This window comes from Triticum urartu, chromosome 3A, assembly GCF_056163025.1.
Source record: "Triticum urartu cultivar PI428250 chromosome 3A, HENAU_Tu73, whole genome shotgun sequence".
Classification (NCBI taxonomy): Eukaryota; Viridiplantae; Streptophyta; class Magnoliopsida; order Poales; family Poaceae; genus Triticum; species Triticum urartu.
Genome location: NC_141875.1, coordinates 3,313,676 through 3,330,530, shown reverse-complemented (window position 1 = coordinate 3,330,530; position 16,855 = coordinate 3,313,676). Strand labels below are relative to the sequence as shown.

At 48.6% G+C, this 16,855-nt stretch overlaps 3 protein-coding genes and 1 pseudogene across 4 annotated transcripts; 1 reads left to right on the top strand and 3 right to left on the bottom strand.

Annotated features, from left to right (window-relative positions):
* Positions 1–838: 838 nt before the first annotated feature.
* LOC147977559 (proline-rich receptor-like protein kinase PERK3) lies at positions 839–4,712 on the top strand. Its single transcript, XM_087545813.1, has 8 exons — positions 839–2,305; positions 2,390–2,779; positions 2,895–2,981; positions 3,060–3,130; positions 3,212–3,288; positions 3,369–3,516; positions 3,847–4,008; positions 4,135–4,712. The coding sequence occupies exons 1-8, from the start codon at positions 1,414–1,416 to the stop codon at positions 4,372–4,374; spliced, it is 2,067 nt and encodes a 688-aa protein (XP_087401939.1). The 5' UTR covers positions 839–1,413; the 3' UTR covers positions 4,375–4,712.
* Positions 4,713–6,180: 1,468 nt separating this feature from the next.
* On the bottom strand, positions 6,181–10,164 carry LOC147977558 (acetyl-CoA acetyltransferase 2-like). Of its 2 annotated transcripts, XM_087545815.1 has the most exons (13): positions 9,845–10,162; positions 9,534–9,707; positions 9,337–9,442; positions 9,094–9,232; positions 8,918–8,995; positions 8,759–8,824; positions 8,445–8,527; positions 7,824–7,923; positions 7,461–7,571; positions 7,327–7,368; positions 7,145–7,231; positions 6,766–6,851; positions 6,181–6,572 (listed from the first exon to the last, which is right to left on the bottom strand). In XM_087545815.1, the coding sequence occupies exons 1-13, from the start codon at positions 9,993–9,995 to the stop codon at positions 6,539–6,541; spliced, it is 1,257 nt and encodes a 418-aa protein (XP_087401941.1). In that variant the 5' UTR covers positions 9,996–10,162; the 3' UTR covers positions 6,181–6,538. The 2 variants fall into 2 exon arrangements, with proteins under 2 accessions (XP_087401941.1, XP_087401940.1); XM_087545814.1 differs by having other exon boundaries at positions 8,759–8,995; positions 9,845–10,164.
* Positions 10,165–10,608: 444 nt separating this feature from the next.
* On the bottom strand, positions 10,609–11,590 carry LOC147977557 (pectinesterase inhibitor-like; annotated as a pseudogene).
* A 4,053-nt stretch (positions 11,591–15,643) lies between these two features.
* LOC125529958 (uncharacterized) lies at positions 15,644–16,370 on the bottom strand. The gene has a single exon (XM_048694379.2). The coding sequence runs from the start codon at positions 16,322–16,324 to the stop codon at positions 15,779–15,781; it is 546 nt and encodes a 181-aa protein (XP_048550336.1). The 5' UTR covers positions 16,325–16,370; the 3' UTR covers positions 15,644–15,778.
* Between the last annotated feature and the right edge of the window lie 485 nt (positions 16,371–16,855).

The window sequence follows — 16,855 nt, the reverse complement described above, 5'->3', positions numbered from 1 at the left end:
ATTACAGAGCCGTAACTTTGCAACTAACTCTTTTTTTTCCTGAGTTTATCATAGGTCATGATTTTATTTTGCGAAAAGTGGCGTCGAAATTCTTGGACCCTTTGGGGAACCTTGACACTCCACACAACACAGCAGGTAGTAGATACAAAGGTTGAACCCCTCTAAAATTAATAGCAGCATACAAGGATTTTAGAAGAGTAAACCCCTCTACTTTTTCGTCATCTCTAAAGGTACCGAATCTAAGAGTATTAAAATCAGGTCAAACCATTGGATCATCAACTCATCATAAAAAGTTGTCCTAAAAGTGCGTCTATTCTAAACCCATAGGGCGAAAAGTAGACAAAAGTTGGCATCATCATCACAGAGGAAAAAGAAAGAAGTTTACTCGACCATGGTCACCGTTGTAGGAACGCGCGAGATTTGAGAAAAGAGTATCGTTTTCTTTAATTCGGTAAGCATTTATTCGCATAATCACATTAGTTTAGGCAGGTAAATAACGGGCCCGTCGCAACCCACGCGCATTGTCCTAATAGTTAATTAAGAGAGGGGGAAAAAAGGCTGGTATTTATTTATGTGATAAAAGGAGGGAGCCAAAATGGGCATGCTATTAACTCTAGCCTAAGCAAGACACGGTGCTGAATCAATCATCAAGAAAGTAAGTAGAAGAGAAACCGCGTGGCAAGAGAGAGAGAGGGGAAGAAAAGAAGAGAATGGAAAGTGTTAAATAAATAAATAAATAAAATTAGAGAATGGAAAGCGGTGGTCAAGCTGATAAAAGTCCGTCCTTTTTCCTCTGCTCAGTAGAGTAGAGTGGACGAGTGGAATCCAGTCCAGCTACGGAGGGAGTCATCAGTGGGTGGCAGCAAGATCACGGGTGGGTGGGTGAGAGGGAGGGAGGAGAAGGGGAATTTTTGGTTTAGGAAAGAATTTAGTCACTGTTCATCTCGTCTCATGCTTGTTTCTCTTTCCGTCCGCGGTTACCTTCCCCTTCCCTGCATCCCCGCCGCCTTCAATGCCACCACCGGTCTTTCACTGCTGGATCTGATCTCCTGAGAGAGCTACCTTGTTCCAGCTGTTTCTTCAGGAGGCGATTTCTCCTTGGCTCTCCTTCTTCCTCCTCCGGAATTCGGTGCGAATCCATCCGTGCGGGGATCTTTTGCTCCACCCGGGTTCGGGTTTCTTCTTGCCATTTCCTCCGTTTCTTGAGGCGAGCTGACATCTTCTCGCCGCCGCCGCAGTAGGAGGAGGAGGGGAAAGAATTCTGCCTCGTTTCCGCGCGAATCAGTCCGCGGAATCCGCGGCCGGATTTCCTTTCTCCCCGCCGGATTCGGTGCATGGAACAACCACCTTCCGTATCCAACACCAACAACAAGGCACTGCTGCTGCTGTGCTAGGCTAGGCTAGCCTCCAATCATGGCCTCCTCGCCCTCCCCCTCGCCGGGGGCCACCAAGGCCTCCCCGGCCGACTCCGTCGCGCCCGCCACCTCCTCCCCCTTCTCCCCCGCCCCGGTCAAGCTGCCCAATGACACCCCGGCCGACCCGCCGGCGGCCCCTCCCGCGCCCTCCGCGGCCGTGCCGCCGCAGACGCCAGAATCCCCGCCGCCCCCTTCTCCGTCGCCGCCCCCGGACCCCGTCGCGTCGCCGCCGCCGGTCCCCGTCGCCTCTCCGCCGCCCACCCCGCCAGCAACAATGCCGCCTGCTCAAGTGCCGCCGCCGCCCGCGCCTGCTGCCGACCCGCCCAAGCAGTCGCCTTTGCGGCCCCCTGCGCCGGCCGCGTCGCCGCCGCCGCCAAAGAGCACTTCTCCACCACCAAGCCCGCCGGATCGCTCGACCGCGCCGCCCGTGCCGCGGTCACCACCGCCGCGCCACCCGGGGTCGCCGCCTCCTCCAACCGAGCCGCAGGCGCCGCCGCCCTCTGTCAGTCCCATCATCAAACCTCCCACCAGCCCCTCCCCAACCCCTGTAGATCCCACCACCCCTACTGCTCCCACCACCCCCTCACCGCCGTCGACGCCAGGTTTTGGTCCTCCATCCGTGCCTACCAGCCCAACAACAACACCACCAACACCAATTGCTCCCAACATCCCACAGGTCCCCTCATGGCAGGACAGCAGACCCTCGCCGAGCAGCGGTGGATTGTCTAATGGCGCAAAGGCGGGGATCGGCATCGTCGTGGCGATTCTCGTGCTTAGTTTGATCGGCGCCGGGTGCTGGTACAAGAAGAAGCGGAGGAGAATGACCGGTTACCATGCCGGGTTTGTGATGCCTTCACCCTCACCATCTGCTTCTCCACAAGTGTTACTAGGTAAGTGCATTCCCGTGCAATGAGCTCCGTAAGTGCATTATTCCTGTGCTGTGACCTGACAACTGAAACTCAATTTTTGTTCAGGGCATTCAGAGAAGACTAAAACCAATTACAGCGCCGGGAGCCCTGAGTTCAAAGACACAATGTCAGAGTACAGCATGGGCAACTGCCGCTTCTTCACCTACGAGGAAATGCACAACATCACAAACGGTTTCTCTGATCAAAACCTGCTGGGGGAAGGCGGCTTTGGGTCTGTTTACAAGGGTTGCTTGCCCGAAGGGAGAGAGGTTGCCATTAAGAAACTGAAAGATGGCAGTGGGCAGGGGGAGCGCGAGTTCCAGGCCGAGGTGGAGATCATCAGCCGCGTGCATCACCGCCACCTGGTTTCTCTCGTTGGGTATTGCATCTCGGGCGACCAGCGCTTGCTTGTCTACGATTTTGTGCCCAATGACACGCTGCACTATCATCTACATGGTATGTATCGTATGGTGTTAGTTAACCTTTCATTTTGATGCTGCGCGACATCTTTTGATGTCCCGAGTTCCGACTGAACAGTCGTTGTATTTTGATTCTGCCGTGTCATATATAGGACGTGGAGTGCCGGTTCTGGAATGGCCAGCCAGGGTTAAAATCTCTGCTGGATCGGCTAAAGGAATAGCATATCTTCATGAAGATTGTAATGCCCATTCTCATTCATTTGCTTTCCATGCCCTGCTTTCTTCTCATCACACCTGAATTTTCTTCCCTTTGGCAGGTCATCCCCGAATTATCCACCGAGATATAAAATCCTCTAATATTCTGCTGGATAACAACTTCGAGGCACAGGTAACAATGCCATCTACATAACTCGGGAAACCCACTGTAATATGATTGTTGATACTGAATTGGATACTGTGCATGTACCAGGTTGCTGATTTTGGTCTTGCAAGACTAGCCATGGATTTTGCTACGCATGTAACTACACGGGTGATGGGAACTTTTGGGTAAGTATAAGAAGCTGACTGGTACACGACAATAGTTCACATTTTCTCATCTTCTGATGATATTATTTTTATTAATTTAGGTACATGGCTCCAGAGTATGCATCCAGTGGCAAATTGACAGAGAAATCTGATGTCTTCTCTTTTGGCGTTGTCCTCTTAGAGCTCATTACTGGTAGAAAGCCCGTCGACGCATCAAATCCATTGGGTGATGAGAGCCTTGTCGAGTGGGTAAGCTTTATTACTAAATGAGGATTTCAGCTCTGTTGAAACAATGGGAAAGTAGCCACATGATAGCCCTGATTCATTCACTAGTAACTGAATCTTAATATGAAAATCTACTACATTACCAATATATTCATAGACAATGTGATGATGATCAAATCTTTCAGTTCCAGTTATTTGTCATGATTATTCGTAAAGGTTATAATATGTGTACCATGTGAAGTCGTGAACCAGCCAACTGAAAACAGCTTCCGACACAATCCTGTTGTAACTCTGGTTTATAAGATTGATCCTCTGTGGTCAGCAACATTTCCTGACCCCCACAGTTATCTGCAGGCTAGGCCACTGCTGACCCAAGCGCTCGAGACTGGCAATGCAGGGGAGCTGCTGGACCCCAGGCTGGACAAGAACTTCAACGAGGTCGAACTGTTCCATATGATCGAAGCGGCAGCAGCCTGCATCCGACACTCGGCAGCCCGGAGGCCCCGGATGAGCCAGGTACGAGGATATCGATGAGATTACATGCACCACATCATCTTTTCAGAACAGCAACTACACCACATCCCATTGGATTGGACCAGAGGTTAAAACATTTTTATCACCGGCACATCTGCTCTGTCTCAGGTGGTGCGCGCTCTCGATAGCCTAACCGACGTCGACCTGACCAACGGGGTGCAGCCGGGGATGAGCGAGATGTTCAACGCCCCCAACACCGCGGAGATCAGGCTGTTCCAGCGGATGGCGTTCGGGAGCCAGGACTTCACGACCGACTTCACCCAGTCCAGCAGCTGGAACAGCAGCCGTCAGGGCGGTGGAGACGTCGACGCCTCTGGTGGGCCGAGGCACTCGCAATTGCAACCGTAGTAGTATAACTAGCTAGGGTGGGGGTATTACTGCTCCTTGGTTCATTTCATGCAATTCGTTGGGTGGATCGTCCGTCTTCGGGTTTTTTTTTCTTGGGGTCGTCGTCTCGGCTGACTGACAGATGGATGCATATAGCGTGCTGGGAGCCGTCTATGAATAGGATGGGCCGCAAGTCACTGACTCTTGGAGGGGAATTGTGCGCCTGGTTGATTGGTAGACCTGGTCTCTTGGGAATCATGGGCGAAAGAAAAGAAATGCTTGGTTGTTATGTGGGGTGGATTCTTGGTGTAGGTGGAGCTGAGAGGGACATGGAATTATGCAGAGGCTTGTGCGCATGAGCAGTGAGGTGGGATGGAGGCTGTGCGTTGCGTTGCACATGAGAGAACGTGGGTGGGTGAAGGGAAGGGAATAATATATCTGTCATGTCCACTTCAATTTGGCTCTTTCCCTTTTCTCTAATCCTCGTGAGAAGATGCAAAAAGCTTTGCACATCCTTTTTGTAATTTTTCTCTCTTGTTTTCTTTTTTTTTTTGGGTGAGGTGTTTTTCAGTTGCTCGTGTTTTAACCCACATGGACCATGATCTGAAACTAGTAAGATCCTCTGGCTGCGGAGTCACGACACGGTAGAACCGCAGACACCACACATATTTTTGTTGGACGTAGACGACTAGTGTCTAAAAAACAATGACATGGAGATTGCCATGTTACCGGTAAAATGCAAAACTGTTACTGAAGATAGTGGTGGGGCGGGCGAGAAAAAAGAAGCGTTTTGTTTCCAAGTCTGACCGAGTGATGATAGCCGTAATAAAAGGACATGGAGTATCCTCATCAAGAAAGAAAAGAAAAGAAAAAAGGACATGAAGAATCAAGGATGAAGTGTCTACATTTATATCCTAAGTAGAAACCTTGCACACGTTTTTCTTTTCTTTTCTTGGACAATTTAAGCAAGGGAGGTCATGAAGAATCAAGGATGGAATGGGTTGAGCAGCCAAATTTGACCTCCCCTATCCCATGATGAGATGAGTTTGATCAACACACACCCACACGAATACACGATGACAGACACCAACTGTGGTGCATTATGTGTGACGGTGGCCCATGCGCATCACCACTACTCCCACCACCTACTACTGGGGTGCGGATTCTCTGCCTTGCCATGGGCAAGGCAGGAGCTACAATGTTCCACCTTTGTCCGAGAGACATTGGATCAAAAATGGGTGGTCCAGATCGGGACAAAGACTGTTGGATCAGATTTGGACGGTCCGTTCTTGATCCAAGAGACGAAAGAAGTGGAAAGGCAGAGGTACAGCAGCTCTCTGCCTTGCCCATGGCAAGGCCCATGGCAAGGTAGAGAATCCACAACCCTACTACTGGTACTACTAATCAGACGAGCTAGCAACGTGGGGAAAGGGACGGAGACACGAGCCATTGTGTACCACTCAAAACAAGAACAATAATTTCACTTAAGGGAAACCGGAAATGGGAAGCCCTTCTTTTCTGTTCTTCAAGAAAAAAAAACTCAAAAGAAGAAGAAGAAGCCAAGAACACCGACAAAGGCAAGAAGAATCGCTCGGCGGTGGGTGGCCATGACCCGAAAAACCGCAAGGCATATGTATATTTGTATAAAGCCTAGGTTCTTACTACTCCCTTTGTACCACAATACTTGTTGTTGGGAGAACTTGTACTAGCTTTCTCTAACTACAAGTATTTCGCGGTACAGAGGGAGTATATGTTTTTGCTAATGGCGTACAGACTCCGCTATGCTCAGCTACAAATCCTATCATGTCCGCAGGAAAAAAAAGGAGATGAGAAATACCCTACCATACTATGCCCACATGATTGCAACTCACAGTCACACAATTATTTGCTCCACAACATTTACAGGCTCAGGCTGCAAACCCAATTATTCATCTCCTCTGCTGCACATCATCTTACTACACATCTAGTTGCTGAAAGGATGCGCGAGCAGCACACGGTCACCTTATTATCTTCACATTTTCCATCCATCGATGCATCATGTTCCGACTTAATACACCATGGATCACTCCCCCCCCCCCCCCCCCCCCCCCCCCCCACTACGGCTCACACAAACAAGATACAGCAGTGAACATACAACAACCTTTACACCTCAGCTCCAATACGCTCATGGTTTGGTAACTTCGCATCACAGCGAGGGACGCAGGCGCGACGAAGATTGCCTGCATCATCATCAAGTCAGAATCGCTAAGGCGGCGGTGGCCCAGAAAAAGCTCTATTCCACTTGTTAATCGTGTTATTTTGTACTGCACCCTTGATTATTATTACTATTCCACTTCGGCCAGATCGTCAGCGTGGTAAAGACCACAAGACTTCTTTATGGAAGGAAATCTGAGGAGCACATGAGAAACTTACATGGACTCTACGACGATGGCTGAAGCACCACCTCCGCCGTTGCAAACTCCGGCAACCCCAAACTTGCCCTGTTTCTGTCTAAGAATCTGCGGTGGAGCAAAAAAAAAAAAAGTTCAACAGTATGAAATTGGATGCAACTATACCAAAGGACAGGACAGCAGCAAGATCAAGATATCCAACTTAAATAAAAACTATTGTTTTAGCTTAAGAGGAGAGAGATTCCAGAGCTACTCTACCAAGGCAAAGGAACGGTCAATATCCTTGCAGATTATAAACAATTTTGATGAAATATAACAGGAGGACGAACCAACACTACGACAGCAGAAGGCCATGAATCTATCACAGTCTCCCATTTTGTATGGGATGGAAACATACATACCCCGAGCAAGGTGACTATGATTCGGGCACCACTGCAACCGATAGGATGGCCCAGGGAAACAGCGCCACCACTTATATTCAGTTTTCCCTGAAATAGTTAAATGCCCATTAATATTTATAAAACTGTTTCCAATTACATATTTTCTGAAAAAGATAGTTTACTGAAGTTTTTTAGCAGCTTACAGGAGAGATGCCAAGAAGTCTCTGATTTGCCACTGCAACAACCTGCCAATGTCCAGAAGAATATAGCTAAGTCTCACCTTCATGCTTCAGATCTGATTATACTCTTAAAAAGTATGAAAAGACCATTCACATACCGAGAAAGCCTCATTTATCTCATAATAATCTATTTGTGAATCTCGGAGACCTGAATTTGATATAGCCTTTGGGATAGCAAGAGCTGGAGTTGTTGTAAATAGCTCAGGTGCCTGAATCGTAAGGAGTGTCAATACAACAAACTCTTTGTAATAATGCATAATAACAAGATAAAAGAAAAATAATGAACACGAATCATACGGGAAAGGATCATTGGATGAGAGTAGCCAGGTTCACAGTTTTGAGACAGGGGAAAGGATAATGTTGGTACAAGTCATTCATTATAACAAGAACAATGGGTCGAGATTTCTCAAATGAAATTTGTCTCACCAACAATGATTAATAACAAGGCATGTAAGATTTACCTGAGCAGCATCAGCATACCCTCTGATCCTTGCAATAACTTGAAGGCCAAGGTTCTTGGCTTTCTCCCCACTGACTAGCACAATTGCAGCAGCACCGTCGCTGAACATTGGAAGATAAGAATGACACTACAGTTACACTTCCAAGTAAACATTGCTTTACATAACTTATATTAACCATGGAGAAAGCCTACGAAATAATATAGCTTCAGTACACTCTTAAGATGATACATTTACTACTGAAGATATACAACACAGTTTGGCTGCATACTGCATACTGCATACAGAAGGTAGCCTGGCCGTGTAAAAATAAAGCTACAATGCTACACTAAGAAGTATTATAATTCTGAATGATACTTCGATCACGGAGCTCAATATCTACTACTCCCTCTGTTCACTTTTATAAGACCTTGAAGACATTTCAGACAATGTGCAAACCAGCCCATTTTGAGTTGTCTAAAACGACTTACAAAAGTGAACGGAGGGAGTAGCTTTCAAATGCTTCATTCAAGATTGTGATAGCGTACTGGACTGTGGCTGCACATTAGCTACTCTGCAAGATTTTCCATCTAAGAAACTATCCAGAGATAGTAAACGACTAGTCAGAGTACGAAAACAGCGAACCTTATACTAGAAGAATTGCCGGCAGTCACAGAGCCATTCTTCTTAAAAGCCGGTCCAAGTTTCTTCAGCTTCACTGGATCGTACTGTGCACATGGATCACCAGACGAAACATGTCAAAACCAGAAGGAGAAGAATAAAATGGGTGTGCTGATGGTTACTATTGCCACAGCTTAATTTCTGTATTCTATTGAATCCGCAATAGTAAAATTGAACCATGTCGGTTTCAATAAAAATCAAAACATGCCTAAATGACATCAAAGGAATCCCTCTGTAAGACAGATTCCATAAATTTGCGAGATTGCAGGACTACCTACCTTTGCAAGACCCTCATCCTTGTCAACAACAACTGGTGGTCTGCCTCTACCGGAAGGAATTTCAACCTGGTCAACAACAGATGTTTGAAATTGGTACCTAAGCGTCAATATTTCATACAGAAGAAGAGTTTTGGTTGGGCCCTCAAATAATGCGCATACCGGAACAATTTCCCAATCAAACGCGCCGCTGTCTCGAGCCGCTAGTCCAAGCTCATTGCTCTGTACGGCATAAGCATCCTACATGAAAGAGCAAGTTCGTTCAGATAACTAGATGTGCAGTTCTAGCTGTATAAAAAGTCTGAAACTCATAAGGATCGGTCAGAAATGCTGGCAACCTGCTCCTCCCTTGTAATCGAGTGCTGATCTGCACAGAGCTCAGCGCACATCCCCATATGGAAATCATTGTACACATCCCACAACCCGTCTTTCAGCATCCCGTCGATCAGGACATCATGCCCAAACCGCGATCCTCGTCTGCGTTTCATCTCCACAGGAGGTCACTATAAGCAATTAAGCTACACAAGAGAGGACCCTGGCTCCACCAAAAGCTATAACAATAAAGAGAAAAACATGCGAACCTTGCCGTGGCAGCGTATTTGGGGGCATTGGACATGCTCTCCATGCCGCCGGCGACCACGACGTCGTTGATCCCCAGCTGAATCGACTGCGCAGCAAGCATGACAGCTGCGAGGAGCAGGCCAACAACATAAGTTTATGAGCAGCAGTGACAACTGACAAGCAACTTTGCAGGTGAGGAGATGAAAATTTTGGATACCCTTCATCCCCGAGGAGCAGACTTTGTTGACGGTGGTGCAGGGGACGGTGTTGGGCAGGCCGGCGCCGAGGGCGGCCTGCCTGGCGGGGGCCTGGCCGAGGTTGGCGCTGAGGACGTTGCCCATGAACACCTCCTGCACCAGCGCCGGGTCGACGCTGGCTCGCCGGAGAGCACCTGATCAATCAACCGGATGTAAGACGTCGGAGGATGGCTGACCGGCCGACAGCTCGGATCCGGCCACCGCGAGGCGATTTGAGCAACTGCTTGATTACTAGTGGCGGGGGAGTGAGAAAGAAGAGAAATTTCGGTACCCTGGATGGCGACGGAGCCGAGCCTGGTGGCGGGGAGGGAGGAGAGGGAGCCGAGCAGGGCGCCGATGGGCGTGCGGGCGACGCCGACGACGCACACGTCCCTGGGATCCAGGCCGCCGTCGGGGGCGCTGGTGCTCGGGGGCGGCGCCATGGCGCGGTGGTGGACTGCCTTGGCTGTCGGCTCCTACCCCTCTGTCTCCGTGCTCGCCGCCGGCGGGTGGATTGATTTGGCCGGAGAGAGAGAGAAGTCAGAGACGGGGACGGCAGCGGCGAGAGGGATGGGGAATGGCGTGCCGTTAGAGGACAACGGAATGCCGTTCCGGGCCTGGACTCTACCAGATAAGCTGGGCTTGCCTTCTAGACTGGCCCAGCATATTTTTTTTATTCTAAAAAAAAGGCAGCATTTTCTTCTCCCATGCAAAACATGATCTATTATAAGAAAAAGGGTTTCCCCCTCTTTATATTATAAAGCATACCACCAAGCATCCGAAGTCACAAAGTCAAGTACAATAAGTCGTAGAATCATGCTGGGGGCACAGCAAGACAAGCCCCAAATAAAGCTAAGAGGAGACTCTAATCCGGCTCGGGAGGAGGAGGTGGTGGCGGTGGAGGAGGAGCAAAAGACGCTGCCGAGGCATCAAGACCCGCCATGATGTTGTCGATGACGCCTCGGTCGCTCTATTATTAAGAAGAAGAAGAAGAAGAAGAAGAAGAAGAAGAAGAAGAAGAAGAAACAGACAAGGCGAGAAATGATCTATTATCCATCACTCGGTGATGAGCAGGCCGATGAGGTCCCCGACGACGCCGCATCACTCCGTCGTCTCGCGATCCATGTCGGCCACCGGAGGTTTTTTGTGGATCCCCTTAAACGCGTTCTCGCATGCATTGCCCGCGGCCTTCGCCTCGGACACGATCTTCAGTGTGTCGGCATAGTGCCCACCGTTGAAGCTGGGGCGGGCGTCGACCATGAGTTCGGTTGCCGCAATGACATGTGCCTTGACACATACAATATATCCCACGCGGGCCCCTCGGGTTTGCCCTGGTGCTTACCGCCTAGGTCACAGATGACCGCGGCATTCGTCTTGGCGGTGTTGGTGGCGATTTGCAGGGCGACGCTGGCGAGGTCATGCTCGGTGGACGCGTGGCCGCTCTTTGGGTCGGCGCTTAGCACGGCCACGCACAACGCGGGGTTAGTGGTCTTCTTGCATGTGCGGGCGATGAAGTCGATGTCGCTGCGGGCGGCGGGGAGGCCGATGAGGTCACACTCGATGCTCGCGTTGCGCGCTCTTCTTCTCCCCCTCCAAAGCCCCGCGCGCGTCGGCGCCAGCGAGCCGCACCCATGGACGCACGCGCCGGCACCCCGCTCACCCCGTCCTATAGCCGCGACCCCCCCCCCCCCGCCACCGCCGCCACAAACCCTAGCCCGGGTGGCGTTGGCCTCGCCGCCGCCGGAGCTCCTCCGACGAGCGGCCTCGCGCGCGGCCTCTTCATGCCGCCGCAGATGACCTCGGCGGCGGGTGGCGTCGCATCGGCGCCGGCCCGAGCCGCCACCCCCTCCTCCTCAAAGCTCCCCAATGCGGCGCGGCTAAAGAAGGGCAAGACATCGGCGAAGAAAAACAAGGCAGCGGACGGCTCCGGCACCTCCAAGGCGAAGAGGAAGAAGCTTGCGGGGCGTGCGACGGGCGCGGCGGCTGCCGAAGCGCCCGCAAGCTCACTCGTTGAGCCGGCGGCCGGCGCGCACAACATGTTCGACGAAATGCCTCCAAGGTAAAAAAATTCTAACTTTTCATTTTTTTGTTCTTTTTTGAATGCATTCGTCACATATAGATAGCTTATTTGCATTGTGCAAAAAAATTTGTAGTCTCAATGATGATGCATATATGTCAACGATGGGTGTTGGCTCCAACAATTCGCATTGGTCTCAAACCAATGACATGCATTTTGAAGACCATGAGTTCGAGGTGGACGAGGAGGGTGAGGGCATTGTCGGCGCACCGAAAGGAAGAGCGGGCGATTACACCAACACCGATGACATCTTACTATGCAATACTTGGTTGCAAGTGTCGAGGGATCCATCCGTTGGAGGCGATCAAAATAGAGATGCTTATTGGAACCGGATGAAGGAACACTTTGATGCTCGCAACGTGAGTGGAATTGACCGCTCCAACCGATCACTTAGGTCCCGGTGGTCGACAATCAACTCGGATTGTCAAAAGTGGGCGGCTTGTCAAAAGGCGGTTGACAAGTTGAACCCAAGTGGCACAAATGAGGACGATAGAGTAAGTGCCATTTCATCTTACATGTTGGTGCTAAACTTGCTTTGTTTTGCTTGTTGTTGGTGCTAACTTGCTTTCTTTTCATGTAGTTCAACATTGCGCAAAACTTGTTCAAAGAAGAGGAGAGAAAAACCAAGAAGGGGAAGATCAAGAAAGGAAGGGTCTTTACTTTGCCTCATTGCTATGATGTGTTGAAGGATGATGAGAAATGAAAGAAGCGTGAATATTTGTATGATTTGCATTTGAGCGACAAACGGAAGCGAACAATTAAGTTGGATGATGATGGTGATGAGGATGATGCATCAAGTGATGACGGCAAGAGAAGCCCTACACCCAACTCGGTTTCTTACTCGAAGCCAAAGCGACCGGATGGGTGCAAGAATGAGCAAACCCAAAAGAAGAAGAGGAAAGGAGATGATGAGCTCAAACATGCTATGGAAGATATTGTGAAGGCAAGAAAAGAAGCCAACGAGGTGAGGAAAATGGCAAGGACCCAAGATGCCGCGGCCGAGGAGAGGAGGTTGGCGGCCGAGGAGAGGAGGGTGGCGACCGGGGAGAGGAAGGTGGCTTTGGAGGAGAGGAAGGTGAGCAATGAGGAGTGAACTAGGTTGTTGGAATGGGAGAAGCACTTGTTCTTCTTGGACACAACTAACCTTAATGCGGTGCAAAAGGAGTATGTCAATCTTGCCCAACAAGAAGTCTTGATCCAAAAAAGAGCCATGGTTCGTGCAATGGGTGGCGGTGGCCTCGGCGCCATGGGTGGCGGTGGCCACGGCGCCATGGGTGCCATGGGTGGCTTCGGAGGTACCATGGGCGGTTTAGGTGCAATGGGAGGCATGGCTGGCTTTGGAGCACCCCCTGACGCTATGTCCGATGGGAGGCATGAGTTTTGCTTCTCTCATGGGAGGCATGGGTGAACCTCCGGCCGCCATGGGCGGAATGTCTTTCGATGAGCCTCCTCGCACACATTCTCATGAAAATGCCGTTGAAGATCTTGCCAACACCGTTGGAGCTTCACGTGATGCGGTGCGCGAGAGGGAGGAAGATTCATCTTCGGAGGCGGAAGAATCGTCTTCCGAAGATGAGGACGAGGACGAAGACGAGGACGAGGAATGATGTGTCTTTCCTTTGTGTATTGAACTTGATTTGCATTTTGAACTTGGTTGGATGAACTTGTGGGCATGATTTTAAACTTGTGGGCATGAACTTCATCAACTTGTTTGTGTGAAATTTTTATTGTGTTGAAAATGTTCATCATTTTGTGTTGAAAAATGCCATATGCAATGCACCGGCGGGTCGCGCGCGCTGCATTTTGGCGCGCTGCTGGAGCGACGCGCGCGCGCTGCATTTTAGCGCAGCCGTTGGAGCCACCGCTGCCGTCCGCGCAAAACCAGGCGAACGGCGCGCGGCAAATGCCTTTTTTGCGCGCGGCGCGTTGCGCGGCTGTTGGAGATGCTCTTAGTCCCAAACAAGTTGGGGTAGGCTAGAGGTGAAACCCATAAGATCTCGCAACCAACTCATGGCTCTGGCACATGGATAGCAAGCTTCCACGCACCCCTGTCCATAGCTAGCTCTTTGGTGATACTCCAATCCTTCAGGTCTCTCTTAACGGACTCCTCCCATGTCAAATTCGGTCTACCCCGCCCTCTCTTGACATTCTCCGCACGCTTTAGCCGTCCACTATGCACCGGAGCTTCTGGAGGCCTGCGCTGAATATGCGCAAACCATCTCAGACGATGTTGGACAAGCTTCTCTTCAATTGGTGCTACCCCAACTCTATCTCGTATATCATCATTCCGGACTCGATCCTTCCTCGTGTGGCCACACATCCATCTCAACATACGCATCTCCGCCACACCTAACTGTTGAACATGTCACCTTTTAATCGGCCAACACTCAGCGCCATACAACATTGCGGGTCGAACCGCCGTCCTGTAGAACTTGCCTTTTAGCTTTTGTGGCACTCTCTTGTCACAGAGAATGCCAGAAGCTTGGCGCCACTTCATCCATCCGGCTTTCGATGGTTCACATCTTCATCAATACCCCCATCCTCCTGCAGCATTGACCCCAAATACCGAAAGGTGTCCTTCTGAGGTACCACCTGGCCATCAAGGCTAACCTTCTCCTCACACCTAGTAGTACTGAAACCGCACATCATGTACTCGGTTTTAGTTCTACTAAGCCTAAACCCTTTCGATTCCAAGGTTTGTCTCCATAACTCTAACTTCCTATTTACCCCCGTCCGACTATCGTCAACTAGCACCACATCATCCGCAAAGAGCATACACCATGGGATATCTCCTTGTATATCCCTTGTGACCTCATCCATCACCAATGCAAAAAGATAAGGGCTCAAAGCTGACCCCTGATGCAGTCCTATCTTAATGCATCCAATGCATCCAATCGACAAATAAGTGTAAATTAATATACCTTCTTCATGAGAGGTAAAATAGATGTTGATACAAAAAATTATACCAAAATCAACTAATAAATGTGCTCTAGCAAAAACAAACTGATGTAGTGGCATGGAGTACATACTTTTATAATATGGACGGCATGCGAGAAAATCCTTATGATATGATCTGCCTTAATCACAATATATTTATTCATTTTGCTATATGGAGTGTAATAAGAAATCAAATAAATGAATGAAGGATCGAGTACTCTAAGTCTTCCGAATTCATTAGTGAATAAATATACATTTTTTTTGCAAATCAACAAATAAATGTACTCCCGTTGTGCTTTCCATGAGTCGGAATTTTGTTTCAAGAATGTAACAAATGAAGACAATCAAAGTTGATACGAAGTGTATCTGGACATGGCAATCCCACCACCTAAATTTTATCATTGAACAATGATTGATAAGTTGGTCAAGAAGAACAATTATGTACAATTAAGAACAGAGAAAGGAACAACTCTATCATGTTGAGACCGAAACTGTCGTCTAATCCCGGTTGCACATACACTTGGTATGAACTGTAAAATACAAAAAAAAATCTGAACTTTTGTCAACAAACTTTTTCTTAGTTTCCCCCCTGCAAAAAAATTGCTTATGTTTTAACCTACTTGCTCATTTCGTGATGATGATATGGGAAAAGAATAAAAGATTTTTTTTGCCTAGACATTACGAATGTGTTTTCATCATGGCATTGATGATCTGGGAAAATTCAGGTTTTTTTAATGAAATTGTTCGACAGCTTGCTAGGAAAGAAAAGCCTACCGCGATGCAAACAGAGCACATAGGCCCCAGGCTAAGTTGTGATTTGCTTCTGGGCCCCCTCCCTGGGCGATATGGTACCAAACGGTAATATGTCTTGTATGCCCTAGGGCGAGGCTATGTCTCGCTTCGTGCGATACAGAAGCTAGTCTCGCCTGAAGAGCGCGAGACTGGACCGGCCGCGGGAGGCCACGGTCCTCAAAGCGCTCGCTATTTCTGTTTTCTTTCACATTGTTTTTGTATATACTTCTAAATATTCTAAATATATATTACAGAAACACTTTATATTTTTTAAAATGTTAATCATGCATTAGAAAATGTTAAATGTCTATAGAAACATATTTTAGGAACACTTTACATTATTCTCTGTTTTTTTCTCGACAAGAAAAATATATCTATTACTGAGAGGAATAGACAAGCCGAGAAATGATCTATTATAGATCATTTGGTGAGGAGCGGGCGGATGAGGTCGCCGGCGAGGCCGCAATGCTCCGTCGTCTGACGGTCCATGTCGGTCACGGGAGACGTTTTGTGGATCGCCTTGAATGCGTTCTCGCATGTATCTCCTGCGCCCTTCGCCTCAGACACAATCTTCAACACATCAGCGTAGTCCCCAACGTGGAAGCTGGGGCCGGCACCGGTGATGAGGTCGGCTGCAGCAAGGACATGTGCCTTGACACATACATGCCACACTGGTGCCTCGGGTGTGCCCTGGTGTTTGTAATCTAGGTCACAGATGGCCGCGGCATTCTTTCGGGTGGTGTTGGTGGCGATTTGCAGAGCAATGCTGGCGAGGTCATGCTCGGTGGATGCTTGGGCGCTCTTTGGGTTGGCCCTTAGCACGGCCATGCACAATGCAAAGTTATTGGTCTTCTTGCATGTGCGAGCGATGAAGTTGATGCCGCCGGCGTGGGTGGTGAGGAGGCCATAGGACATGGCGACAACTACAATGAGAACCATAGCTAAGGATGTTGCAACGCTTGCCATTGTAGTTTACACTTTGTATGAACCTAGGCGTTGCTGTGTTGATGTAATACACGAGACTCTACATATCTATATATGCACGGCACATGGGAGGAAATCATACTGATATGATACGCCTTAATGATGGTCTATTTGTTCTTTTTGCTAAAGGTAAGCACATATCAAATGTGTAATAGTACTTGCGAATCAAATAGTGATGTAGTTATTAAATGTAGAATAAATGCATCAAATCAAAAAATAAGGGTACCCCTACTTTCATTGAGCTTAGAATTCCCAAATTGATGTATCTTCTTTATGAGAGGAAAGATAAACTAATCTTTGATAGTAGAAATTTATACAAAAATCAACTAATAAATGAGCTCAAGTAAAAAAATAGTAAAGGCATTGATATGGAGTATAAATATTTATAGGTGGACATAATGTGAGAAAATAATTATAATATTGTCCGCCTTTATCATGATTTTTTTGGCTACACACCTGGTGGGGCCCACAGCTATAAATATTAAACAAAATTTTAAAAATATTTTTAGTATT